Source organism: Komagataella phaffii, chromosome 1 (assembly GCF_000027005.1).
Source record: "Komagataella phaffii GS115 chromosome 1, complete sequence".
Lineage (NCBI taxonomy): Eukaryota > Fungi > Ascomycota > Pichiomycetes > Pichiales > Pichiaceae > Komagataella > Komagataella phaffii.
Genome location: NC_012963.1, coordinates 1211644 through 1236810, shown reverse-complemented (window position 1 = coordinate 1236810; position 25167 = coordinate 1211644). Strand labels below are relative to the sequence as shown.

The window sequence follows — 25167 nt, the reverse complement described above, 5'->3', positions numbered from 1 at the left end:
CTAGTTGGTGGTGGTTAATTGTCTTTGACACAGAAGAGAGACCCCACTACCTTCCAGTTCTTCCCTTTCGGGCTGCACATCTCTTCGTTCCGACTTTCCTAGTAGTACCCGGAAGCCCCATACATTTCTCATTCGAGACACTTCTTACCTAATTAGAAAACCATTTTGCCTCCTATCTAAGAATACATTGCCACTTACCAAATAAGAGTGACATGAGTTCTGATAAAGAAAAGTTAAAACATCTAAAGGCCAGTAAATCACCCAAATGGCTTGACTCAAAGAGGGAAGACTCTTCACCCAACCCCCGAAGGTCTTCCGACCTTGCAATTCCTGGGTCTTCTATCAATCACACTCTTCCTGATAACACAGATAATTCTGAAGCGTCCCGCAATAATGGAACGAAGGTGAAAAATTCAAGTGATTTTGGATTCATAAGCAATTTGAGGCGTGCTTTTGAAGGCACTCAAGAGAGACAAGCCAATGGAAATGGCTCAGATGATATCGATGTCGTTGAAGATCAAGGGAGAACGGTATTACAATCGGGCAGCTCTGTTAACGATTCTAGCCATGAAAACGATCAAAATTCTTCTCTTCTGGATGATGATATTGTAACGAGGAATGAGGATTATGGCGATGAGGAAGATGAAGATATAGGGGAAAGTCGGCAAGACTTTAGATCAATGAATCAATTGCGGTCCATGTTTCCAGGTTCCCTGGTTGATATCCTTTCAAGAGGTCCACATGTCAAGATTAATACATTAATTGATGGATTATCTGAGCGTGGTGATCCTTATATTTTACTCGAGACTTTAAATGAGTTAAATGAAACTCTCCTTATCATGGATCTTATGATGGGAAGAGGGTTTTCCGTGATAAAGTTATGCCGTTCCATAGTATCCATAATCAATGACCCTCTACTTCAAGAGCAATTGGAACTACAGCTGGTGGCTTGTCGTTGTTTATACAATTTAGTGGAACTGAATCCGGAATTCGTACACGAAGTGGTATACGCCGACGCTGTTCTTTGCTTGAAGTTGAAACTGATGGATATCAGCTACATTGATCTTGCTGAGCAAGCTTTACAAACAATGGAAATTATCAGTCGATATCAGGGAAGGGCACTACTTGAAGATAACTGTCTGGAGGCTGTCCTACAGTTTCTAGATTTTTTCACTATCCACGCGCAGAGAAAAGCACTGAGCATCACCGCAAACGCGTTCCAGTCATTGTCATCTAGAGACATACCTATCGTTGAATCTGTTTTTCCCACTGTTCAAAGGATAGCGACTGAATATACTGACCCTCAATGCTGCGAGAGCGCTTGGTTAACAATTGCACGTGCTGTTCCAAAGCTAATCAACGATCCCATGTTGTTAGAGCGCCTTATTCCCGTGTCATTAATTCAGAAGCTCTGTGCCCTGCTTCCAACCTGTCTAGGAAAAAGCACTTCCAACAGTATATTGTCATTCAGAACTTGCTTAAAGTTGATCAATTCTCTCACACTAATTGCATCTGCATCTCCTAAAATTTCTCTCAATCTGATAGAGGAATGCAAAATTGATAAAACATTCAGAACTTTACTCAACAATTACCTTGTCTCCTCCAATCATAAAACACAGCAAACTAAAGCCGAGGACAAACTTATTTCAGATCCTTCAGCTCCGTCAACCCTAGACAAGTCCACAATTGACAGCGATGCTATTTCAATTGAAGCTCTGATGGCTGCTCCTAAAGAGCTGGTTACAACTTTACTGAAATTGTTAGCCACACTTTTGCCATACTTATACGTAGATCCCAAATCGAAAAACTCACATGACGTTTTCGCAAACATTGGAACTTACTACGTTTTGTCACAAACTGAGGCACAACAAGATATTAATGAAAAGAAGATTGAATTATACAATGCAAGCAATGGTTCTGTCCAATTGTTTATTTTCCACTGTTTTCCTGTCATTATAAATATATACTCCTCCACCGTCGACTACGATATTAGAAGGTTGGTAATTATCACAGTGTTGCGAATGATCAATATTTGTAACAGTTCTGCCTTACATCAAATTGCAACCCGGTCTCGAGTTACCAACTTACTGGCTTCGATTGTCATCCAATCAAAAGACTTTATTAGCAAGAGTTTCTCTAAAAGTCAAACAGAGGAGACAACAGATCACTCCAATAATCAAATAAGACCGTACGCCCTTCTTCATGGAGCGCTATTAATCTTGTTCCATTTGACAGCCAAGTCGTCGGATGCATTTTTGTTAAAACTGGAGCGAGAGGGTCTTTATCATGATATTGGTCAGTTGTTAGATACTCTGAAGCATTGCTATTCTGCGAAAGGCTTTAATTTGTCCTCAGAGAATGTTGATTCTAAAAACTTTGATGAATCTGGAGGCAATTCGTATATGGTGGGGTCACAAATGAGCCTTGATGAGAATAACGATTTTGAGAATGCCGGTGATTATCAATCGCAAAATTTTGAACAGGATGAAAGTGAATGTCAAAGTGAAAATGGAGATGGAGATGGAGATGGAGATGAAGATGAAGATGAAGATGAGGGTGAGGGTGATGGACAACAAATATCTGATGGTGGAGACGACAGTGAAGACATGGCTGATGACAATGATTTTAGCTACAGCTCGAGGAGGCTATTGGGAAATGTTGATTATGCCTTATCCAATAATGGTACTTCTTCTTTCACATACAGGGAGACACTAAAAGCTCTTATAAGTCTCTGTACCACGATTATAGAGGATTACTCTTATTCCAAGGGTGATCGGACTTCGCAAAAATCTCCTCATCTTCTTTTATTAGAGAATGTCCTTGCTAGAATATCAAATGCGAGATTGGCGTCTAAATTTAGTTTCGCTCAATGGACCGAAGTTTGGAGTGATCTGAGAACCGCTCTTGGTGAAAATGACGAGTCAAATATCTCTAGTTATGAACTTACCGCTTCAACTTTGGTAGATTCTTTATTGAATTTGTTCAGCTCCTCAGTTGGTACCCAGGGAACAGTCTGTCAGTACTCTTTTATTAAAGTATTCTGTTCCCGATATAGTTCGTCACCCGAAGATGTTCCCTTAGTATTGCTGGTTAACAAATTACAAGAAGGTGTCTCACGTTCTGAATCATTTGAAATTGTGACTTCTGGTGTTTCAACTGTAGGTGGTTTTGGAGGTAATCTTACTGGTGACATTATGAGCTCAAAAGCCTCATCTATGGCAAAGCAATTAAAAATGATGCTTATCTCTACCGACAAAAGAATACCCAAAAGCCATCGACAAATAGTGCTGAATATTCACGCCATTGCCACTTTTCGTTCGATAGAGACTTTTCTGAAAGCACGTATGGCTACCTTCAATAGGTTACGGGGAAACAATTCTGGTTTCTCGGCTCTTCAAGACCTCACATCAGATGAGGATGCTTCCAATTCATCCGAAGAAGACAATGATTCTGACTATCAGCTACAATTCAAGATCAATGGTGAAGTTATTCCCAAAGATGCTACTGTATACGGGGCTATTTACCGATCCCTTCAAAGATCGCCCGATGACAGTATTGATAGCAAAAAAATTTGGTCGGGTTTACCACACAAAGTAACCTATTGGAAAGAAAAACAATCGACGGAGTCACTGCCGAAATCAGATTTTCAGATTTCTACCAATGACACGGACGAAGATGGTTTATATCTGCTACAGGACAATTTTACTTATAAAATACTTCTTCTACTGAAGGTCTTGTTTGAGCTAAATCAAAATGCCCAGACTCCAGCTGTCTCCGAAGCGTTGTTTTTAAACTTTAAGGTGACGGCAAAACTTAATAGACAATTAGAAGAGCCTTTAGTTGTTGCAAGTGGCACCCTACCGATGTGGTGTGTCCATTTCACAAGAGAGTTTCCTTTCTTATTCCCATTGAGTACAAGATCTTTTTTTCTAAAGTCTGTTTCTTTTGGTTACTCAAGATTGATTCAGCACTGGCAAAATAGGAGCAATGAAGAAAATAGTAGATCCGACAGTGATAACGGCTTACAACTAGGTCGCCCATCTAGACACAAGGTAAGACTGTCAAGAAAAAAGTTGTTACAGAGCTCGATAAAAGTACTTGAGACTTATGGCGATGTACCTAGTATCTTAGAGATCGAATATTTTGGTGAGGAAGGCACTGGTTTAGGGCCGACGTTGGAATTTTATGCTAACGTCTCCAAAGAGTTTACAAAGAATAAGCTTGGAATGTGGCGCACCTCAGATAAGGAAGCGATTTACGTTAGTTCCAAAACTGGACTTTTTCCAAGACCTATTGCCCTGGATGTGAACGAGATTCATAAACCCCTACATTTGTTCAAGGTGTTAGGAATCTTCGTTGCTAGGTCGTTGCTGGATTCTAGGATTATTGATTTCGAGTTCAATCCCTTCTTTTTTCATACAGCAAAGAATATGGTCCTGGGAGTTCAAGAGAAATTAAACCGAAGGGTACTACTGGATCGCTTAGATGAAATTGACCCAGTATTGTCGAAATCATTACGGTATTTGCTGAAATTTGTCGAACAGTATCCTAATGTTCCACCAGACCTAAGAGACTCCATTACCGTTGAAGATTCTCCACTATCTAACCTTTCCCTAAATTATGTCTTGCCGGGATATCCCGATATTGAATTAACTGAAGATGGAGCCGATACTGAAATAACCCATGAAAACTTAGAAGATTACATAGACGAAGTTTTGGATTATACGCTTCAATATGGCATTGAACAACAGGTCAGATCGTTTATTGATGGATTTTCAACCGTTTTTCCTTACTCATCATTGCTAATATTTTCTGCTTCAGAGTTGGTTAAGTTGTTTGGTAACTCTAGTGAGGATTGGTCGTACGATACTGTCATGGCTAGCGTACATGCAGACCATGGTTACAGTATTGAATCTGCAGCTGTGCAAAATTTGATTCAGTTGATGTCTGAATTTACGAAAGACGAGCAAAGAATGTTTCTACAGTTTTTAACAGGATCACCTCGATTGCCGATTGGAGGATTTAAAGAACTTAAGCCCCAATTGACTGTGGTTCGCAAAACTACAGAAGACGGTCTTCTTCCTGACAATTATCTTCCAAGTGTTATGACTTGTGCCAATTACCTGAAACTACCTAATTACACAAACAAAGAGATAATGAGGCAAAGGATCATGCAAGCTATCAAAGAGGGAGCTGGGGCATTCCTACTATCATAGAAAGGCATTTGCGTTGTAAGTATTAGTTCTTTCCTCATTTAGTGTTGTCGTTCATCTACTTATTATAAAACAAGATAATTATTATTCTAGCCGTACATATTTTGACAAGTGACAGCTCTCTTTCCTAGACTTCGTTCGATGCAATTGTTCAAAAGTTTGCAGTGTTCACGAAGTATCTCTGAGCGATGAGTCTCTATTTTGCTCTTCAGCAGACGTAGCAGGCCAACAATATGATTCTTGCTTGAAATCTCATCGATTACGTTGGCATACAATTTCATAGAGCTGTGGAAAGTTACCCCATGGAACACACCACCAAGTTTGAGGGACAATTCAGTCCCGATCCGCTTAAGATAGGTATAACCTTCCTCCCTTGCTGGTAGAGAATCTCCATTTTCCATAATGGGAGATCTAAGAAGGTATGATTCGGGCCCTTCAGTGCAGAAGGTATAAGCCCAAAGCACAAATGCAATGGAAGTGACAACATGTGGTCGATATAGGTGATGATCTGCACTGGCATTATAATCAATAATTTGTTCCGAATACTCGGGAGAATCCTGTGGCATTAGTAATAACTCACACAGGAAAGCATAACCATGTACTACTGCAAGCCGCGCGTTGAAGGTCTTTGACCACCTCTGAATTCGACGTTCTACAGCTTCATAATCCCTACCACAAGCTTTCACATTCATTCTACTTGGCGCCCCAGCGTAGATGAGGTAATCATAATGTGTCAGTTGCATGTATGACTCAGCAAGATGATAAAGTGGGAATTTGCAAGCTGTATCCTGTGGGTAATTAACTTGGTATATAAGTTGATCCTGATTATCACAGCATCCATCTTGACAGATGGCAAATTTCCAGAATTCAATGGCAGATGAAATGACTTCCTTCCATTGATACTTCACAGATACCCATTCCAGAACTGAGACTTGCATGTCTTTCTGTTCCATCTGGAACATAATCGTGAGCAAACCGGCTAGCAACAGCTTCTTACCAAATCTACTGGTAGTAATCTTGTTTCTATGGAGTAACTTTTTCAAAGCATCCAAGAATTTAATCTCGTTGCCACATCTCTTCTTACAATCATCTAGTTTGGAAGATTCCCATAAATGTTCATCGCATGGAAGCGAAAGCTTTATCTGATGAAGATATAATGTGATTTCATGGCCAAATATCACGGCATGCTGGGTATCTAAGTAGAATGCCATCAGTGCTGCCCTTTTTAGCGATTCATCTTCTATCCATTTTTCCCAAGTGCCATGTCGATCTCCGTCTTGTTCAGTTTTGAGGGGATTTCCTCCGAAAAGTGCACTTCTTCTCAAAAGCTGAATCTTTAGTCCGTGATTCAAATAAGCTCTTTCATGAAGTCTCCTATTGGAAGATGTCAACTCATAAATCTCCAATAGGTTGAGACTTTGAATAACCCAGGATTTTGGGGGTGGTGCAAACTCTTCGCAAGAGCAAATACTCCACCTCAACGGTAGACCAATCTTGTCACATATGGAAACAGTAGATTTATCGTAGGTTGCCCCAACCATAATCATTGCTAGCACTAAGTAGGGATGAGCTCTCTTAGTTGAAAACGAAGGTTTATGAATGATAGGAAATTGAGGATGGTGGAAAGTCCAGTACGATTGTAAGCTTGTTTCAATAAGTGGCAATGTAAAATCAGACTCAACCGATAGTTGAGGCAATGACTCTATTAGCTGTGCTTGTAATTCATAGTCTACCAATGTTTGATTCTCAGAAATGGGTAACATTGAAAACGACTCATTGATTGATAAAGGTGAAAAGGCATCCCCAGGAAGTCCAAATTCAAAATTAGTTAAGTTAATACTATCACTTCTATCATCTTTGAAAAAATATTGGATCAATTCCGAGGGTGGTAAGGTCAAATCACTTTCAACATCCGACAGGGCAGTTAATGCTAGTGGTTGAGGGGGGTTGAGCTCAGTTTCAAGTTCTACAGCCGGCTGTTTCCCCAAGGAGAATAATGTTGAAATCTGGGGATCGGTAAACTTTTTTTTTAAGCTTGTTTTTATTTTGCTCTTTGAGTTTGAACTTTTCCTCTCTTTTCTGGTGTCTTTTGTAGTGCTTATCTTTAACATCGCTTCTTACAAAAGTTTTGTGGCATCCAGGCCAGGCACAGTTGTAGGTGTGTTTAGTTTTATGGTTTAGTTGATGTCTTGCCAGATGATCTGGTCGACTAAAAGACTTGGAGCACTGAAATTCCGAACAATGATACCTTCCATCCTCCTTCAAAAACGGATCATACTTTAGTATCTTATTTCGTGGCTTTCTCGATGCTTCAGAAGTAATCATAATCATTTAGTGATATCTAGCAGGGAGCATAAGGGAGTTAAGCCACTTCTATTCCTAAATTACATCAATGGGAGAAGGGTTGTCGGATCCTGGTTTTTTTTTCTTCCGTCTTTTGGCGGTAGACATTTCAGTGTGAGGGGCAACATGATTCTGGGGTACTGCAAGTTGACCCCACTCTATTGTTGCATACGCATAAAGTGCATACGACAAGGGTGAGAACCACGGTGCAAGTTTTGTCCGATGATTTAAGCCCACTATTCAAATTAGAATTACACCATTAACTACTCTAAATTTGATGCTTTAGTCTTCATCGTTGAAGACGACAATAGGATCCCAAGGAGGGCTAACTAATCGTTTTTCTCCTCTAATCGAGGCCAATTCATTAAGTTTTTTTCCATCCTCCTCACACAACTCAATGATCTTAAGATTATCAGCAATTCTGGAAGGCGTTACAGATTTTGGTAAAACGACGATACCTCTCCACACTGCCCAGGAAATTAAGAGAGTAGATTCAGAAATACCATTCTTCTTGGCTAGGTCCTGCACCAGCTCATCTTTCAGCAATGGGGCACCAGTGGATCCCAACGGTGAATATGCCTCCAAAACAATATCATTTTCCTTCGCATACTCCAAAAGTCTCTGCTGCGGCAGATACCCGTGAATTTCAACTTGGTTGACAACTGGCTTGATGGTGATTTCTGGGTCTGCAAGCAATTTCTTCAAGTTAGTGATAGAAAAATTGGACACACCGATTGCCTTGGTCTTTCCAGAGGCAACTAATTTTTGCATCTCTCTGTATGTATCAACGAAGTTCCAGTCAAACAGAATGTCACGTTTACCGTCTGGTAATGTAGGAAATTTGTCGTGGTTTCCATTAGGGTTCATTGGAACTGGCCAATGCATCAAGAACAGATCAACATAGTCCAAACCCAACAATTTCAGAGACCTATCCAAACCTTCCTCAGTTCTGGTGTGGTCAGTTCCCCAAAGTTTGGTAGTAATAAAAATGTCCTTTCTTGCAACTCCAGAGTCCTTAATAGCTTTGCCAATTGGCTCTTCATTTCCGTAACAGTAAGCTGTGTCGATGTGTCTGTATCCAGCTTTCAATGCAGCAATAACGGCATTGTAAGCCTCTTCATCGGTGGATTGCCATGTTCCGAGACCGACTGCTGGAATGGACAGGCCGTTGTTCAGCTTGAAAGTTTTAGTAGAATTGGATGGAACTGCCATTTTCGATTTCACTCAATAAATGTTGATAGAAGCAATTGAATATGAGAACACTTGAGTTTGGAAAACTCCACTATTTATACTGACTTTGGATTAGGAATCAGTATTTTTCGGGTGCATTCAGCAAGGCGCGACGGTGGGGGGGGGCCTACCGTATGGGGGGACAAATCAAGGTGGATTAAGTAATCGCAACCTTGGATGGGCTGGAGGAGATGGTTTATTGGACAGACACTACTCACGATACTACATGGGCTATTCATTGAAGCCAACCCTTGACAGGGATCTCGTGACCCAATGTCAATACTTGAGCGCTGAAAATTGGAAAAATGCCTTGAAAGATGATGATGACTACATACTGAGGGAGGTGGTGGCCTACAACACCAGATTGTTCAATGGATTTAGGAAAATAGACCAATGGAACAGAGACTCTTTGAACGGAATCACATTTTGGGTCTTACAAGATGAGAATGGGACAATTGCTTCGTCCTGTGAAACTTTGGTAAGACCCTCTTATGTAATCCGAGGAAAGGGTAATGGGGAGAGTAAAGTCATAGAGAGCGTATCTCCCTGCTTTGCTTCTGTTTATACTCCCCCTGCTTTCAGAGGAAAGGGTCAGGCGACCAGGATGCTGAAAGGGGTCGTTGAACGACTGGAAGAAGTCTATAAAGCTGATCCTGATGTGTTTATCGCTCTGTACTCAGAGATTGGCCGATTCTATGAAAAATTGGGATTTACCTTCTTTGATGTGGACATTCTGAAAATTCATGCTGGGGTTCAGGATCAAATCGTTGTCGACCAAGAAGAAAAATATTCAGTGGTTAAAATCACAAAAAGTGAAGAATGTGGTGAAATTGTATCTCACTACGATTCGTTGGTCCTAGATGACGCAAGAGAGAGATGTTCAAAAGACCAAATTACCAGAATACTTTATAAACCAACTGTAGATATCCTCGAATGGATGTTTACCAGGGCAGCTTTCATTGGTTGCAAAGCCAACAGTGAAGAAATTGAATATCAATTCGGAGTAAAAATTCTTGAAAATGACAAAACTGTTGGGTATGTAACTTGGACATATGATCATTTGGAAAAGTCTGTGGATATTCTATTCATTCACTTTAACGATATTAATATTTTCAAACTGTTGATTAAGAAGGTTTTGCTAGTTCTTGAGGTCTTGCATTATGATCATGTAAGTATCTGGGAGTCTCAATTATTTGACCACAAGTACCCAGTTTCAGCAGAGCACCTCGAGAATCTGCTCAAGTCAATTAGAGCTGAAAGAGGACTTAAAAACCCATCTTTAAGTGCTGCTAAATTTTTTAAAGGGGAAGAATTCATTTGGGAAGAGAACACCAAATGGCCTTGGTTTTAATAAAAAATTGGCCAAAAACTATTCGTGAATTATGCTGCTTACTTTCAACCATTCTTGAATCTTATTAGTGGAATCATTTGCATCCGGTATTCTCTCGTGTCCAAAGTTTTGAAAAGTTTCGATTTCGCCAATTGCTGAGTAATTGACATTTACATTATCATCTATTTTGTCCTCATTATTCTCTTTTTGTAAGAGATATCCCTTGTATCCGTTCAAATGGAGCTCTTTACCTTTTAACTTTCTTCCTCTGAGATACGATTCCAAAGTGCCGTCTGCGTTCTTTTCAACCATCCAGTAATTTCCAAGCCCTTTCACCTCCCTTGTGTGCTTGATACTGCATGGAACAACTGATGCCTCCAATCTGGGGAGACTTCCCTCACAAACAACGTACTTCTCTTGCATAATGCCTGCTGAATTATCAAGTGTTGAGTTTTACTAACGCGCGTACAGTGTAATAGATCCTCTTTGCTTAGTATTCGCGCTAATAGGATCCCTCAATCTCTCACTTACCAAACAGATTCCCTCCCTTAGTGAAGTTTACGAGCAACAATGGCACAATACCCCTATTTAATTTCAAAGCAAGTCCTCCCTTATATGCCATATATTCTGATGTCAATACTAACTGTGCAGATATCTTGATCCATTGTTTGGATTAACAGTCGGTGTACTAGCTTACTATTCCTATGAGAAACGAGTAGGCAGAGAACCGGGCCATTCGTTGGCAGAATTGCTGGAGAAAAAATGGCAAGCATCCACTAAGTGACGATACGACGTCAAGACTTACTTTCTTATTCATATATTCAAGATAATGCTAACTATTCTTCCTTCTTGGAGGGTTCTACTTGGGCTTCTTCTTCGCTTTCATCGTCGGATCTTTCGTCTTTGGTAACATCTAAAAAGATGTGACGGTACAAAATCCGGAGAATTAACACAAACCAGTACAGATTCACCAGCTGCAAGGCAAAAATCAATGAAAATACAATTGGTTGTGAAATCCAACATTTGTATTGCTGTGTGATCCAGTTCAATTCAAATGGACCTACGGTACGGAATTCAGTCAATACAGACCAAAGGATCTTGACATTGAGCCAATGGCGCAAGTAGAACCAGACACCCACAAAGAACATGAACGCGGGACCAGTGTAAGCTGAATCAACATAGTTCAGGGTCTTGGAAAGAGCCAGGAAGAAGTCAGAGATGTCCATGGTAATGTAGACTGCAAGCCCCATCCAAGTGAAATGAAATCTGTAACTACAGTAAATCAGTGCAATGGTGATAATGTGGTGAATAACCAGCTCCTTGAAATCTTTTCTCGGCTTTTCCAATTGTAGCATCAAGACAACAGCTTGTTGAGACCAGAAAGCGGCTTGACCCAAATAATAGTACTTGAACAGATATTCATGACTTTTGTGAGGGTAAGTAATATAGAATTCTGTCGTGTTGAAGTACCACAAGGGCATACCTGCCATGATATATAGACCCAAGGGCCCAGAAAATCCATAGTAGCACATTGAATAAGACTGTTCCATGAATCTTCTGACTTTAGACTCTCTTGTGATACCCAACTTACTGGCCAAAGGTTTCAGTAACGCTTGCATCAAAAATTCACGGTAGAAACTGAAGAAAATCATGAAGTAAAACACAAAGCAGAAGTCTTTCCATCCTTTGCCATACATGGGAGGGTTAGTTCCTTCGATTTTATATGAAAGATCAACGAACTTGTGCAATGGATTGGATGGAGTGTGGTTATTAGATAACAGATACGAGCCATGTATGGCAACCAAAGAAACCAAAAATGGCAACCATGTGTGACGCGAGCTCAGTTCGACCAAGGAAAGTCCAATTTTTTTAACTAAACCCCAATCGGAACTTCCCTTCTTGTTGATTAAATTAATACGGGCGGAGCTAGACTTTCTCTGCTGAGCATTCGACTTTCGGGTAGTCAAAGAAGGAACTGCATTGTCACCTAGGTTTATGTTTCCAATGGATGACGCTCTTCGACGTCTTGTCTTTTCCTCTTTAGACATTTGTTGTGCTAACCTGGTATACCTGTGAGAGCTGCTTTACGGAAGCAGGAAGCAGAATTCCAAAAACTTTGGGAAGACCCGCGCGAATTGACTCGAGAGTACTTCTACTGCTTATGTAATGTAGATGTCAAATGTCTGGCAGGTGTAGATCCGATCGAGGAGTAAATATGTGAATGTTACTGTACATAAGGTCAAAATTTGAGTTGGAGAGGAGAGTAAACAAAGGCAAGATTGCCAATGACCGCACTCAGAGTTGGTTATCTGCATAGTCAAAACTAGTCACCTTTGGTTAGTCATTACATTTGAATACTTCAGAAATAATCGCCTTCCCCAGAATTTAATGCATCCCCCATTCCCACCGAAATTCCACTAAACTCCCACCAGTTTTCAGATTCGGCTGTGAGTGCGCATCAGTTGCTCGGATAAACTCTTTCAAAACCATAACGTTCGCCCCTCCACCTCAACATCAGTGGGGGCACTATTGGCTTCAAATATAATATATATAGATGGCGAAGTGAAATTCGTTTCTAACCATCTTATTTTTAATTTTTTATTTCATCACTATAACAAATGGCTTACCCAGACACTTTTGAAGGATTTGCAGTTCACGACCCAAGTAAGTGGTCCGAAGTAAAGAAAATTCAATTTACTCCTAGACCTTTCCAGGAAGATGATGTTGACATCAAGATCGAAGCATGTGGTATATGCTCCAGTGATATTCACACCATTTCCGGAGGGTGGGGTCAGCCAAAGCTTCCCTCCATTGTTGGTCATGAGATTGTTGGAACTGTAGTTAGAGTTGGTTCAAAGGTCGACAATATCAAGGTTGGAGACACTGTCGGTATGGGAGCAATGTGTTGGGCTGATTTGACGTGTGATGTCTGCAAGTCCAAAAACGAAAACTACTGTCCTAACTGGATTGATACATATGATGACGCTTATCCCGATGGGTCAAGAACCTATGGTGGTTACTCCAACTATGCTCGTTGCAACAAAGAGTTTGCATTCAAGATTCCAAAAGGATTATCCGTAGAAGGAGTTGCTCCAATGTTGTGCGCTGGTATCACCACTTATTCTCCTTTAAAGAGAAACAATATTGGACCAGGCAAGAAGGTGGGTGTTGTTGGTATCGGTGGTTTGGGGCATTTTGCTCTTCAATTCGCCAAGGCTCTTGGAGCTGAAGTCTACGCAATTTCCAGGAATGACAAGAAGAAAGCAGACGCTCTTAAATTGGGAGCTGATTACTTCATTGAAACTGAGAAGGAAGGTTGGAACTTACCATACAAGTATAAGTTCGACTTAATCATTAGTACAGCCAATTCCAGCCAGAACTTTGACCTTGATGCCTATGTATCCACACTTAATATTGGGGCAAAGTTTGTATCTGTCGGACTTCCAGAGGACAAGATGGAAATGAATGCTGGATCTTTCATCAAGAACGGCTGCTATTTCGGTTCTTCTCATTTGGGTAACCGTGAAGAAATGAAAGAGATGCTTGAGTTAGCTGCTGAAAAGGGTATTGAAGCTTGGTATGAGCCAATTTCAATCTCTCAGGAGGGTATTAAAAACGGACTGGAGAAGTTGCACCGCAACGATGTCAAATACCGTTTCACCCTTACTAATTACGGAAAACAGTTTGAATAGGGTAAAATAGATATGAATATATAAGTTAGGTGACGAGATATGTAGGAATGGAAGGTCGAAGGATTTTATTCAATGCTAAAATACCATTTTCCGTTGTATCCCAGCATAATTTTCATGATGGAGTGAAACTATTCGGTATTTGATATCTATTATCCTCTCTCCTCGGCTTCGAAGTTTGGAAGCATCGAAATTGTTTCCACTTGTGCGGAGGCGCCCCCACACTTAATAGTCATGCATGATGTATCAATTATGTACTAGATGCACCCCTGTGCCCCACCAAAACCGTGATGTAACCCCCACTGTGGAGCCATATGGTCAGGCGTCAAAATAAACTTCTTCTGTTTTCAACTCCACTTTCAGTTAATGATAAATCGAAGGTAATATCATTATTCGGTGGCCTCCCCAATCATATAAAGCTTAATGAGTAAGTATTAAGTTTCATTTCGCTCTCCACTTTTTACTTGTAAACTTTTCTCTAACATGACAGTTGACTCTTTTGTTTTGCCCCGTGGAATATACACCCCCATCCCAACCTACTTCAAGAAGGATTACTCCTTAGACTTAGAAACCCAAGTAGAGCACGCAAAGTTTTTACATAATGCTGGTATCAATGGGCTGGTCGTCGCTGGATCCATGGGCGAGTCTACACATCTGACTAGAGATGAAAGATTGTCACTTTTCCGTACTTTGAGAGAGGCTGTCCCTGATCCCAATTTCAAGATCATTGCTGGAGCTCCGTCAGGACCTGTGGAAGAGATTAGAGAGGAGATGAGGTTGGCAAAGGAAGCAGGTGCTGATTTTTCAATTATATTGGTCCCGGGATACTTCGGTCCAAACTTGATCAGCCAAGAGGGGATAATAGAATACTTTGAACTTGTTTCCAAGGACTCTCCGTTGCCAATAATTATTTATAACTACCCAGGTAACTGTAATGGTGTCGATATCAAACCGGAAACATTTGAAAGTTTGGGTAAGCTTCCCGCAATTGTTGCCGTCAAGTTGACACATTTCAACTTAGCAACTTACACGCTATTGGGACAGAATACCGACCTAATCGAGACGTACAATTTTAGGCCCTTTACAGGCTTAGGTCAAGTTTTAATTCCCTCATTATCTGTTGGGGTTTTTGGTGCCATTGATGGATTATCTGGAATGTTCCCAAAGAGTATGTTGAAGATATTGGAGCTATACGACGCTGGAGAGTTACAAAAAGCTCAAAAGATTCAATACTTGGTCACCAAAGTTGATGAAATGGTCACTGCACTAAATGTAGTTGGAGTCAAATACTCACTGAATAAACTGTATGGATACGGAGAAACTCTTACAGGAAGACCACCTTTGAGTAAACCTGCCAACCTAGAAGTTTGGAAGAAGTATGAAATTGAATTTAACGAGCTAGCTAAGCTAGAGAAATCCTTATAAGACTTTCAGGTTATTCATGACAAAGGGAAAGACTTTATAGATGGATAGTTTGTATTACGAATTTTAGTTCTTAACATTGACTGCAAATGGGCCGCCCACGGCCTCTATAGATATGTTTCTCTGAATAAGTTATAATCATTGAATAATTTTGTATTGATCCCTTCAAGGTACGCTAAATGAGTATTCATACTATCTATATATCAAAGGTACAACTTGGAGTATTCCACCAAAGCAATCATTCCTAACGCCTGTCCGTAAGGCATAGAAGTCAATGGGATATCCTTGTAAAATTGCAAGTCATCTCCCATACCAGTACCAAAGGAGGTGTTTAATAATTCACCGTCACTATCGATTTGGCTGATAACTCCCTTGATAGCCTTTACGCCAACGTCTCTGTATTTAGCATCAATATATCTTTTTCTCACAGATTTCAAAATTCCATAAGCAAAACCAGCACTTGCAGAACTTTCCAAGTAAGACGATGGGTCATCTAACAGCGTGTGCCATAATCCTGAATTGTCCTGAAGCTCAGCCAATTTGGAAACCTGTCTGTTAAGAGTCTCTAGTAGGAATTCCCTCAAGAAATCACCCGGTTGAAGATTCAGAAGCTCAATAAATTCTGGTATAACAATGGTGATCCATGAGTTACCACGAGCCCATAGGGCATTCGCAAAATTATGATTTCCTTCAAAAGTATAACCATGGAACCAAAGGCCTGTCTTGGTGTCAGCTAGATATTTGACATGCAAAAGCATTTGCTTTTTGGCTTCCTCCACGTAATGAGGTCTGTTGAACAAAAGACCAATCTTGGCCAATGGCATGACAGTCATCATCAAAGTATCGTCCCACATTTGCTGGTAATTGTCAGTCAGATAGGTGGCATGTTGCATTCCTCCACATTCGGTACGTGGTAAATCGTACATAGCCCATTCAGCCCAAGAGTCCAAGTATGGCTTATACTTTTCATTACCGTGTTTCTCGTAGACGTAGGCTAACGATAGGAATACAGCAATGGTATTAATATTTTTAGAAGTAGATCCGTCAGGACCAAACATTTGGGCCTGGAACCAATCTTCAATATGCTTCAAGATCGCCTTGTTATCAGTTTGTTGGTAGTAATGCCACATGCCATACAAGCCAATACCGTGTGTCCATTCCCAACCAGTGATCCAACCCTTGGTGTCAATAACTCTCCCATCAGGAATAGTCATTAAAAACTGGCCGGTGTGGTCTTTGATATTGACCAAATTGGTAATTAGTCTGTTAATCAACTCGTCAACGGAGGAAGCTTTGATGTCGTACAATTCAGAGGGCATTTGTGTTTATTCTGCTAGCACTATAAACGGTTCTCAGTAACCTTATCCCCATATTTATTTCTCCAGATTAGAACGGAAACACGGAAAAAAGCTGAATTTGACGAGAAAAGAGAGGAGGTGGTGGAAGTCATGGTGGGGGACTTCATGCAATTTTTCTTCTAAACCACAAAGTGGGGCCTTAGTCGCGCTCCGTAAACAAGCATCCACCATTTTTTGTCCCTGATCTGCCCCGCGATTATTATTTTCCTGCATGGTAATTACCAAATTGAAAATCCTTGGTCACTAAATTGTTAGTTTCTGGGGTAAACGTTGCTGCGATAAAACTCTCCGTTTGTGCATGCGTGCCTTATTGTCTTACTAACAACTGCAACTCCCACCAGAATCCCCAGTTTTTTCGTGTTCATTTGCTTTTCATTACTCCCTGTCAAAGAGTTTTGGTCACAGTCTCCTCCCTTAGTTACGTTTTCATCTTAATCTAACCCTCTTACTGTCTGGGGTATAAATATGTCCACAGGGATTCTGTTTCAGTAATTTCCAACACTATCAAAACAAATAAGACCATTTTAATGTCTGATTTAAGTGCCAAAAGAACATCAGTCGAACACCTGGAGGATATGGGCTCCCTAGCGTCTGACGAGAAACATGTGGACAGAGTCCATGCTGAGAAAGTCGACAAGGACATTCTTCAATACATGGACGAAGAGGCTGTTGAGATTGATGCCGAAACTGATAGACGTCTGTTCTGGATGATTAACAGACGTATCCTCCCAGTGATGGTTGGTACCTACTTCCTGCAGGCTTTGGATAAAGGTACCCTTTCATTTGCTTCCATTATGGGTATCAGGGAGGACTCCAACTTAGTCGGTCAGCAATATTCTTGGTTGACAACCTGTACTTATTTGGCTGTCCTGGTTTGGGAGTACCCAACCAACTGGTTGATTCAGAGACTTCCTATTGCCAAGTACCTATGTTTTAATATTTTTGCCTGGGGTGTTGTTTTGGGTTTCCATGCTTTGGGACACAATTTTGGCGCCCTTGTCGTTGTCCGAACACTGTTGGGTCTTTTCGAATGTTGTTGCCAACCTTGTTTTATCGTTATGAGTTCTATGTGGTATAAACGTGATGAACAGGCTACTATTGTCGCTTTATGGTATATGATGAACGGTGGTCAACAGATCGTGGGTGGTGTGTTAGCTTACTGCTTTACTTTGATTACCGGAGCTTCTTTAAAGAACTGGCAAATCCTGTTCTTAGTTTATGGTTGTATCACAGTCGTTTGGGGTGTCTTCGTCTTAATTTGGACTCCAGATTCTCCGATGGCCGCCAAATGTTGGTCGGAAGAAGACAAAAAGTTGATGGTTGAGCGTGTTCGTTCTAATCAAACTGGTTTACAAAACAGAAAGCTCAAGAGATATCAAGTAGTCGAAGCTTTGAAAGACCCTCAAACTTATTGCTACTTCCTTATTCAATTTTTGACCTCACTTCCAACTTCTGGTTTAGGTGCCTTTGCTAACATCATTATATCCTCTTTTGGATTCACCGTTTTGGAAACTCAACTGTTGGCCATGGTTCTTGGTGCTTACTTGATCATTTTGCTTCTGTCTTCTGCATGGTTGACTAAGAGGTTCAACCAAAACATTTTCTTTATGATTGGTTATGTCATTCCTTCCATCATTGGTACAGTGGTATTAATGACTGTTACTATTGATGGGTACGATACGGATTCTTACGATTATAAGCTCAGAAGAGGTGTGCTGTTGTTTTGTTACTACCTGACCTTGTCTTTCTGGGGTGTTGCGAACTTGGGTCTATCTCTGCTATCCCGTAACATTGCTGGTCAATCCAAGAAATCGTTCTGTACCGCTTTTAACTTTGTTGGTTGGGCCGTTGGTAACTGTGTGGGTCCTCAAGTTTTCCGTGCTCAGGATGCTCCCCGTTATTTGACTGCCTTCGGTACCCACATGGGGTGTTATGCAGCACTGATTACATTGCTGGTCTTCATGAGATTGTGGTTAATGAGAGAGAACTACAGAAAAGAGAAGATGATTGAGAGAGGCGAAGCTCTAAGAGATGAACATTTAAAGCATGCTTTTGAGGATTTAACCGACAGAGAGAATGTTAACTTCCGTTACGCATACTGATTCAATCCCGTATGGTAATAGTTATGTCAAATTATATATTATAATGAAAAACCGATTTTACGAAGGTAAGTATGCCTTATTCATTTTACACCAGTTAAACAGCTATGGTCCCACTTTCCTCCGCCAAATCTTTTGCTTCTTCCATCCCTCTTGAAACGTCCAGGGCGTTTATTATGGGAAGTGCCAGGATTAGCAGACCAAAAAGGAAGTAAAAACAATAACGAATATTGTGAGTTTTATCAATGATTAGTCCAACAATGAGTGGGCCTAAAATACTGCTTCCTTTGTCTGTAACACTGAATACCGAATAGAAAATAGATTCCTGACCAGGAGGAATCAACAACCCGTATAGAGACCTTGAAACAGTCGCCAATCCTCCAAGAGCAAACCCATACCATGCTGATAGCGCATACATTTCAACTGGAGACCGCAGCCCAATCTTCTCCGTGAAGAAGCCTAAGATTCCCCAACATGGAATAAGCGCTGCCCAAATAATAATATAAAGAAGCATATCTTTGGTAGAAATATTGAATTTCGGTTGAATTACATTCGGAATGAGAGTTGCTCCGAGTATCGCTGAAACCATGGTAAGAATACCAATAACAGATAGTGCCAAGGTAGACATCTCTAATTGAGATCTTGCAAACAAAATGGCGGCAGAGTTGATAGTTGTTAGAGAGTCTGAGATTATGAACCAACCCAAAAGAAAAATCGAAATATCTTTCAGATCTTTAGTTTGGTTTAAAGCATGCTTCAATGTGGACCAGCCAAAAATAGTATAGCTTTTAACTATGTGGAGATGATTGATGATAGTACTCGTACCATGAAGATGAAACTCCAATGGGGGTCCAGGCCTGGATTGAAGAAGCCATTTCAATGGTAGTTGGAACAGAAACCACCATATGCCTACCATGGAAATAGCAACTTGGATGGGCCAAATTGTGTCTTCTGATTCGACATGAATTTCATGGGGCTTCTTCTTCCTCAAATGAACAATCATACTCATAGTCAATAGTTGCATAATTAAGGCCGACACATAACCGGTAGCAGCACCTTTTCCGCTAATTTTTGAGGATATTAATCCCTTCGTGTCAATATAACTGCGATCATTCTCGGGAATCTTTTTCAACTCTGGGTGAAACTTCGTCAACAAGGGCAAAAACGCGTTACCACAAACATTTGCTACTCCATAGCAGCTGTTCGCTAGCACAGCAAGAGTGCTTGCCGTATAATATTGGGTGTCGTTGATGAATATGTAAGAAATTGTGAAAAGAGAACCTAGTAGGCCCATAATAATCAATATTTGCTTCCTATGAGACCCTCTATCAGCAGCACCACTTAAACTTATGACCAATAATGTTTGAACGAGAACCGAAAGTGAAAATGTGTACAATGCAAAAGAGGATGTGTCTACATAGTAATGTCCATTGAATAGAGGTAAAACACATGTGGAGTCAGGTGATGGCTGCTGGGGTGGCAGTGGCTCTGGAGTTGCTGGGTTTTTTTTGGGTTGCAAGGTGTTGTTCTGTCTGAGTTAAGAACCCCATTATCTCTTGCTAACTGCTCCAAAAGTAAGGGAACATAGGTGCCGACCACACTGACAATAAACGGTTCAGAGGACCATGAATATAAACACCATCCAAATATTTCCCTTTTGGAAGTATCAGGCTGCTCTTCAGGCTGTTCAAAAAGGGAGTAGTCAGTCTCAGGTTCCGGCTCCCGATACAGCAATTCCTGATCGGATTGCAAAGGCATTTTCTAAGTGTAAGCAATCAAAGCAATGGGCCATGTGGTAGCAGAACTTCATTCGATGGATAGATACTTTATTGTTGTGGGGTTGGGATGTGCGAAGATGTTGGATGTTACATGGCCTATCCAGTGTGGACTGGACAAGGTGAACTTATATCTGAATCAAACGATGTTGTGAGTATTATGAATGAAAAGCCGAGACTGCTTCGTTTGCACTAAAGTACTAGACAATGCGTGGATCAAACCCCAACTATTAGCGTGTTTCGGAACAGAGTCTCAAGCTCATAATTTCAGTCAAAGAAGATGTCAGATGTCAGAAATGGCATCTCCTTCAACACCCATGCATATTCACATGCAAACTTATTTTCACAGGCATCACAGTTTCTTGTGTAAGGGAAAAGTATATAAATAAGCCAAATGCGTCTTTCTACCGTACAACTTTCTCGATATATATCTTATGGACTCTCCTACCGATAATATTGAGAGCACAGAAACCCTTACAGATTTCCTTAACGTGTTCAGAGCGTCAAGGAACGGAGTGGTTTATGGAGGAAGATTAAGATTTGCACATGCGCTGGCTTTGGCCCTCGTTTTCAAAAGGAAGCAACCTATTGGAGACACAATCTATAAGGCGTTAAAGCTGTCCTGTGAACATGCATGGATACTGGCGGCTTTCGCAATTGTCTACAAAGGAGTTTTATTTGCGGTAAAACATGTCATATTGAAACATAACAAAGCTAGTCGCAAGAAGTACATTCATTTTATTGCTGGAGCTATCGCTGGTTTATTAGTCTACGGGCAGCCTACTGGAGGAAAACTATTTTCCAGAAATATCACCCATCAGGTAACATTATATTGCTCTTCTCGTATGATACTGGCAATAGGGAAAATGATTGCAGTGAAACTGTCCCAAAGTAGAACCTCCGATCCAAATACAACACCAAAGGTCCACCAGCAAAGCAAAAGAATGATTGAGAACGTGTCATGGTATATTTATTCTATGTTGTCATGGGGCTGCTGCATGTATTTGTATCAATCGGACCCGATATTCCTTCATCCCAGCTTGCGGAATAGTTTAGAATTCATGTACAACAATGAACGTTGGAAAGGTCTCAAAGGTTTCTTTACTCAGTAGTTGTGGGGTAGTTTTATTGTTAATAGACATGAATCTATCCTAACACTACAACTTGAAAGGGATTGGTTGGCAATTTTAAATTTTTTTTAGTATTTTTTTTTCTTCATAGGATCAGATCTTTATACTTAATAATCATTTTCATTTCGTCTTTTTCTTTATCTCTATCATAGAGTAATGTGTGCGGTCAATATTTACAAAAAAATGCATTGAAAACTTTTCTGAAGAAGGTTCATGTAATAGAGGCAGAATCATGTTGAAGTAGAAGCCTCAACCTCCGTTTGAATGATTTCGGAAACTGGTTCAGGAACAGATTCATCCTTACCAGACTCTTCTCTTTGGGAAAAGGGTAAAACCCACTTTTCCCAATCATTGAGGGCCCTGATCTTAATTCCATTGTCCGAACCACGAGACTCAATGTTCATACAGTACTTCAAGGCATCCACAACTAAATGATAGTTGCCAGAACTTAGAGCGTTGACCCGGAAAAAGTTGAAGATCACAGTCAATGGGATGAAACCTTGAGAGTTCATTTGTTTCCTCAAATATATATCCTTGACCAAGTTTTCTAATGAGAAATAGTAATCTAGCTGATAAGTTAAGCTAGGGAGGGGATCTTGTGCAGCAAATGCGGCGGCCTGCTGTGGATATATAGGCTGGAAAGGTCTTGGATGGAAAGCATTTGGAGAATATGCTGGAATGAAACCGTGAAATCCTTGTGGGTGCTGTTGCCTATTGTTGAATGGGATGAATACACCATTGTTGTTGTTGTATTGTTGGCGACCCTGGTATTTGCGGTATCCATTGTTGAACTGTCTGTAAGGTTTGTGGTTATTTTGGTGGTTGTGGTGAGCGTGCAGGTTCTGTTGGGACTGCTCATGCTGGTGGTCGTCTGAAGTAGATATAGGCTGCTCGACTTGATCCAAATTGTCCTGTTGTGGTACCTGAGGGGGGACGGCTTTAGCGGTAGCAGTTTGCTGTTCATTAAACTCTAGAGGAGTGGCGATTGGAGCGACAGCTGACTCTGTGCTGGTACCGTTAGGTTGTTTCTTGTCCAGCTTCTTGTTATTTTCGTCTGAACCCTTAATTTGTGCTTGCTGTTGATGCTGCTGCTGCTTAATAGGTGTTTTCTTCCTATTCTGCTTGTTCGACTGGTCCTTCACCTTCTTCTTATTTTTCTTCTGGGACTTCGAAGAAACTGGTTTGGGAGCAGCTGGAAGAACTACAGCAGCTTTGAATGGGACCCATTTCTCTTTACCCTGTTTGGCTGCCGCAGGCTTGGAGGAGCTCTTTGAATTCTCTCGTGAGGCGGCGGTTAAAATGTCATCCTTGGTTTTGACTATTTCATCAATAGCTGCGGACGGTATACTACTACCCCAAGCATTCACCACAGGAACGGGGGCTGGAGCCAAGCTCTTTTTAATCTTTTCGGCCTCCAATTCTGCATCGTCTTGTTTGGTGGACTTGTCCTTTGGTTTGCTATTCTTCTCTGATTTGGGTGATGGTGTTTTGTCCTCGTCACCAGCTGATTCGACTGGAGAATCAGCAATGGCAGTCTTAGCAAGTTCAGTGGATAGTTCTATCTCGGTGGCTTCCTTAGAGGATCCATTAGCGGCAGCAATAGCGTACGACATTCTCAAAAACGATGGCAAAACTTTCTTTTCCTAAAGAGAAAAATCTAGAATAGTTGAACGGAAAATAAAAGAAGAAGGATGTTTGGGGAAGTATATGTCAATCTGAATGGCTCAACCTGGCTAAATTATTGGCTTTGTTGGTTTAGAAACTCAGTGTAACAAAAGCTCTTTATGCTGGGTTTTGGCAATACGATCCAAGTGCTTGTAGGGTTAAAATGAAAGGATCCGACGAACTTTTTTTTTCCTCAGGCGAGAAGACCCAGAAAAAATAGTTCTGTTAAGAAATTTGCGTGCCAGCCGGGTAAGTCGATGAATAATTGAGTTTCGTGGGGAGATTTTGCGGGAACAGCGGTGGGCAAACTTTGGTCATATGGGGGAGAGGAGAAAGAGAGGGGGGAGGATCTGCAATGAGAGTTTTCAGGATAGTTTTGTGATTGATGTTTTCCGTTATGATTTCACTTATATTGTAATCGTCACAAAGACTTTCTAGGATATTTTCTGGGCAGGCCCCCCCCCATCAGAGAGCGGCTTCATCTTAAATTCCTTCGCGCCCTTCTGGTCTCATCCATTTCTCCCCCAATTACATCTCAAACAATGCTTAAAGCAAAGAAAAGTCCTTTATTGCCTCCGCTAAAGCTGTTTCGTGAGATACTTAGAGCTCATAGACAACTTCCCGCATTGCAAAGATCCTTAGGTGATAGTTATGTCAAACAGGAGTTTAAACTACACAAGAATACGGATAACCCAATCCACATTGTTGGTTTTCTACAAAGCTGGCAAGATTACCTTCAAATGATCTCTGACGGCCAGTGGAAAGATTACAAGTTATCCAAACAGGAACTAGACAAAATGTCACCTGAACAGGTCGGCCAGCTATATGAGTTGATGAAAGAGACACAGAACTTCTAGAGGACTTGTGCGTCCCCTATCTCTCTCCTTCTGCTGGGCGGAGCGAGCAGAACTGGAACTGGTCTCGTTTTTACTGAGGTACTGATGTTTACCCTGTTAGACATCAACATTTTTTCTCTCATTTCCCTCACACCGACACTTTACCAAGTTCATACAATGGAGTTGGCCAGCGTCCAAGAGATAAAAGGGTTTGTTGTGCTTCCTGTTCTGTTTCACGCACCCAGCGGGAAGGTACCCAAGGCCGCACATTACATTTACATAAAAAAACATTCTTCCAAGGATGAAGGATTATCTTCCAGGTCCCTTTTCATAGTTAACATTCCCTTAGGATCAGGATTAGCCACCTTAAAACAGTTTTTTGGGAAACATGCCACAGGCGCCATAATAGAAAGTTTTGTAGAGTGCAAGAAGGACTCCAGCATAAATTTAGCCAAGTTAACCTCAGATTTGGTTACTCATAAACAATCTCCATTTCCACATCTCCCAAACCATTGTTCTTTGATCACATTCATTGACCAAGATGCTTGTGATTTAGCTTACCAATGTATCAAAAAGCTTGTAAAGTCATCCAGATGCCCCGTGTGGACTTTGGCTGACCCTCTGGGGTCTGCAAGATATAGGAAACTGGCCCAATCTCATATATTGGACATTGCCCAATTGAACAGATCCATCTTCCAAGACATGTCAGAGTTCAATAGAAGAGAGGAAACAAGTTACGAGGAATTGAGTAAATTAGGATCCACCGTAGATGAAGATGGTTTCATAACAGTTGTTGGACCCCACAAGAAAACCAGAGATGAGATATTGGGTAGGGTCAAGACCAACAACTCTGAGATTCTTGCCCAGGCTCAGGAAAAGATGAAGAAGAAGGAAAAACAAGATTTCTACAAGTTCCAAATCCGAGAGAAGAAAAAGCTGGAAATGAACGACTTGTTGAAAAAATTCAAGGACGACCAGGAGAAGATCAAGGTGATGAAAGAACGTAAACGGTTCAGACCGTACTAAAGGAAAAGAGAATGATACCTCTTTCTTCTCTTTTCATACTTTGCATAACTC

The 25167-nt window shown here is 40.9% G+C and overlaps 15 protein-coding genes across 15 annotated transcripts; 8 read left to right on the top strand and 7 right to left on the bottom strand.

Moving 5' to 3' along the window:
• Positions 1-212: 212 nt before the first annotated feature.
• PAS_chr1-1_0363 (Ubiquitin-protein ligase (E3) that interacts with Rpt4p and Rpt6p) lies at positions 213-5216 on the top strand (the record flags this gene model as incomplete). Its single annotated transcript, XM_002489975.1, has 1 exon — positions 213-5216. One exon carries the CDS (start codon positions 213-215, stop codon positions 5214-5216), a length of 5004 nt encoding a protein of 1667 aa, XP_002490020.1.
• Positions 5217-5302: 86 nt separating this feature from the next.
• PAS_chr1-1_0361 (uncharacterized protein) lies at positions 5303-7544 on the bottom strand (the record flags this gene model as incomplete). The annotated part of the gene is made up of 2 exons (XM_002489974.1): positions 5303-7247; positions 7279-7544. The coding sequence occupies 2 exons, from the start codon at positions 7542-7544 to the stop codon at positions 5303-5305; spliced, it is 2211 nt and encodes a 736-aa protein (XP_002490019.1).
• Positions 7545-7838: 294 nt separating this feature from the next.
• Positions 7839-8768, bottom strand: PAS_chr1-1_0360 (2-methylbutyraldehyde reductase, may be involved in isoleucine catabolism; the record flags this gene model as incomplete). The annotated part of the gene is made up of 1 exon (XM_002489973.1): positions 7839-8768. One exon carries the CDS (start codon positions 8766-8768, stop codon positions 7839-7841), a length of 930 nt encoding a protein of 309 aa, XP_002490018.1.
• Positions 8769-9012: 244 nt separating this feature from the next.
• PAS_chr1-1_0359 (uncharacterized protein) lies at positions 9013-10137 on the top strand (the record flags this gene model as incomplete). Its single annotated transcript, XM_002489972.1, has 1 exon — positions 9013-10137. One exon carries the CDS (start codon positions 9013-9015, stop codon positions 10135-10137), a length of 1125 nt encoding a protein of 374 aa, XP_002490017.1.
• An 18-nt stretch (positions 10138-10155) lies between these two features.
• On the bottom strand, positions 10156-10539 carry PAS_chr1-1_0499 (uncharacterized protein; the record flags this gene model as incomplete). Its single annotated transcript, XM_002489971.1, has 1 exon — positions 10156-10539. The coding sequence occupies one exon, from the start codon at positions 10537-10539 to the stop codon at positions 10156-10158; it is 384 nt and encodes a 127-aa protein (XP_002490016.1).
• Positions 10540-10952: 413 nt separating this feature from the next.
• On the bottom strand, positions 10953-12164 carry PAS_chr1-1_0358 (Ceramide synthase component, involved in synthesis of ceramide; the record flags this gene model as incomplete). The annotated part of the gene is made up of 1 exon (XM_002489970.1): positions 10953-12164. One exon carries the CDS (start codon positions 12162-12164, stop codon positions 10953-10955), a length of 1212 nt encoding a protein of 403 aa, XP_002490015.1.
• A 570-nt stretch (positions 12165-12734) lies between these two features.
• PAS_chr1-1_0357 (NADPH-dependent medium chain alcohol dehydrogenase with broad substrate specificity) lies at positions 12735-13808 on the top strand (the record flags this gene model as incomplete). The annotated part of the gene is made up of 1 exon (XM_002489969.1): positions 12735-13808. The coding sequence occupies one exon, from the start codon at positions 12735-12737 to the stop codon at positions 13806-13808; it is 1074 nt and encodes a 357-aa protein (XP_002490014.1).
• Positions 13809-14288: 480 nt separating this feature from the next.
• Positions 14289-15230, top strand: PAS_chr1-1_0356 (Hypothetical protein; the record flags this gene model as incomplete). Its single annotated transcript, XM_002489968.1, has 1 exon — positions 14289-15230. One exon carries the CDS (start codon positions 14289-14291, stop codon positions 15228-15230), a length of 942 nt encoding a protein of 313 aa, XP_002490013.1.
• A 200-nt stretch (positions 15231-15430) lies between these two features.
• PAS_chr1-1_0355 (glycosyl hydrolase family 88, putative) lies at positions 15431-16546 on the bottom strand (the record flags this gene model as incomplete). The annotated part of the gene is made up of 1 exon (XM_002489967.1): positions 15431-16546. One exon carries the CDS (start codon positions 16544-16546, stop codon positions 15431-15433), a length of 1116 nt encoding a protein of 371 aa, XP_002490012.1.
• Positions 16547-17112: 566 nt separating this feature from the next.
• PAS_chr1-1_0354 (Allantoin permease) lies at positions 17113-18687 on the top strand (the record flags this gene model as incomplete). Its single annotated transcript, XM_002489966.1, has 1 exon — positions 17113-18687. One exon carries the CDS (start codon positions 17113-17115, stop codon positions 18685-18687), a length of 1575 nt encoding a protein of 524 aa, XP_002490011.1.
• A 94-nt stretch (positions 18688-18781) lies between these two features.
• Positions 18782-20442, bottom strand: PAS_chr1-1_0353 (Vacuolar integral membrane protein; the record flags this gene model as incomplete). The annotated part of the gene is made up of 2 exons (XM_002489965.1): positions 18782-20212; positions 20290-20442. 2 exons carry the CDS (start codon positions 20440-20442, stop codon positions 18782-18784), a joined length of 1584 nt encoding a protein of 527 aa, XP_002490010.1.
• Positions 20443-20893: 451 nt separating this feature from the next.
• Positions 20894-21571, top strand: PAS_chr1-1_0352 (Hypothetical protein; the record flags this gene model as incomplete). The annotated part of the gene is made up of 1 exon (XM_002489964.1): positions 20894-21571. The coding sequence occupies one exon, from the start codon at positions 20894-20896 to the stop codon at positions 21569-21571; it is 678 nt and encodes a 225-aa protein (XP_002490009.1).
• Positions 21572-21819: 248 nt separating this feature from the next.
• Positions 21820-23202, bottom strand: PAS_chr1-1_0351 (Hypothetical protein; the record flags this gene model as incomplete). The annotated part of the gene is made up of 1 exon (XM_002489963.1): positions 21820-23202. One exon carries the CDS (start codon positions 23200-23202, stop codon positions 21820-21822), a length of 1383 nt encoding a protein of 460 aa, XP_002490008.1.
• A 594-nt stretch (positions 23203-23796) lies between these two features.
• On the top strand, positions 23797-24111 carry PAS_chr1-1_0350 (uncharacterized protein; the record flags this gene model as incomplete). The annotated part of the gene is made up of 1 exon (XM_002489962.1): positions 23797-24111. The coding sequence occupies one exon, from the start codon at positions 23797-23799 to the stop codon at positions 24109-24111; it is 315 nt and encodes a 104-aa protein (XP_002490007.1).
• An 84-nt stretch (positions 24112-24195) lies between these two features.
• PAS_chr1-1_0349 (Essential protein involved in rRNA processing and ribosome biogenesis) lies at positions 24196-25116 on the top strand (the record flags this gene model as incomplete). Its single annotated transcript, XM_002489961.1, has 1 exon — positions 24196-25116. The coding sequence occupies one exon, from the start codon at positions 24196-24198 to the stop codon at positions 25114-25116; it is 921 nt and encodes a 306-aa protein (XP_002490006.1).
• Positions 25117-25167: the final 51 nt, after the last annotated feature.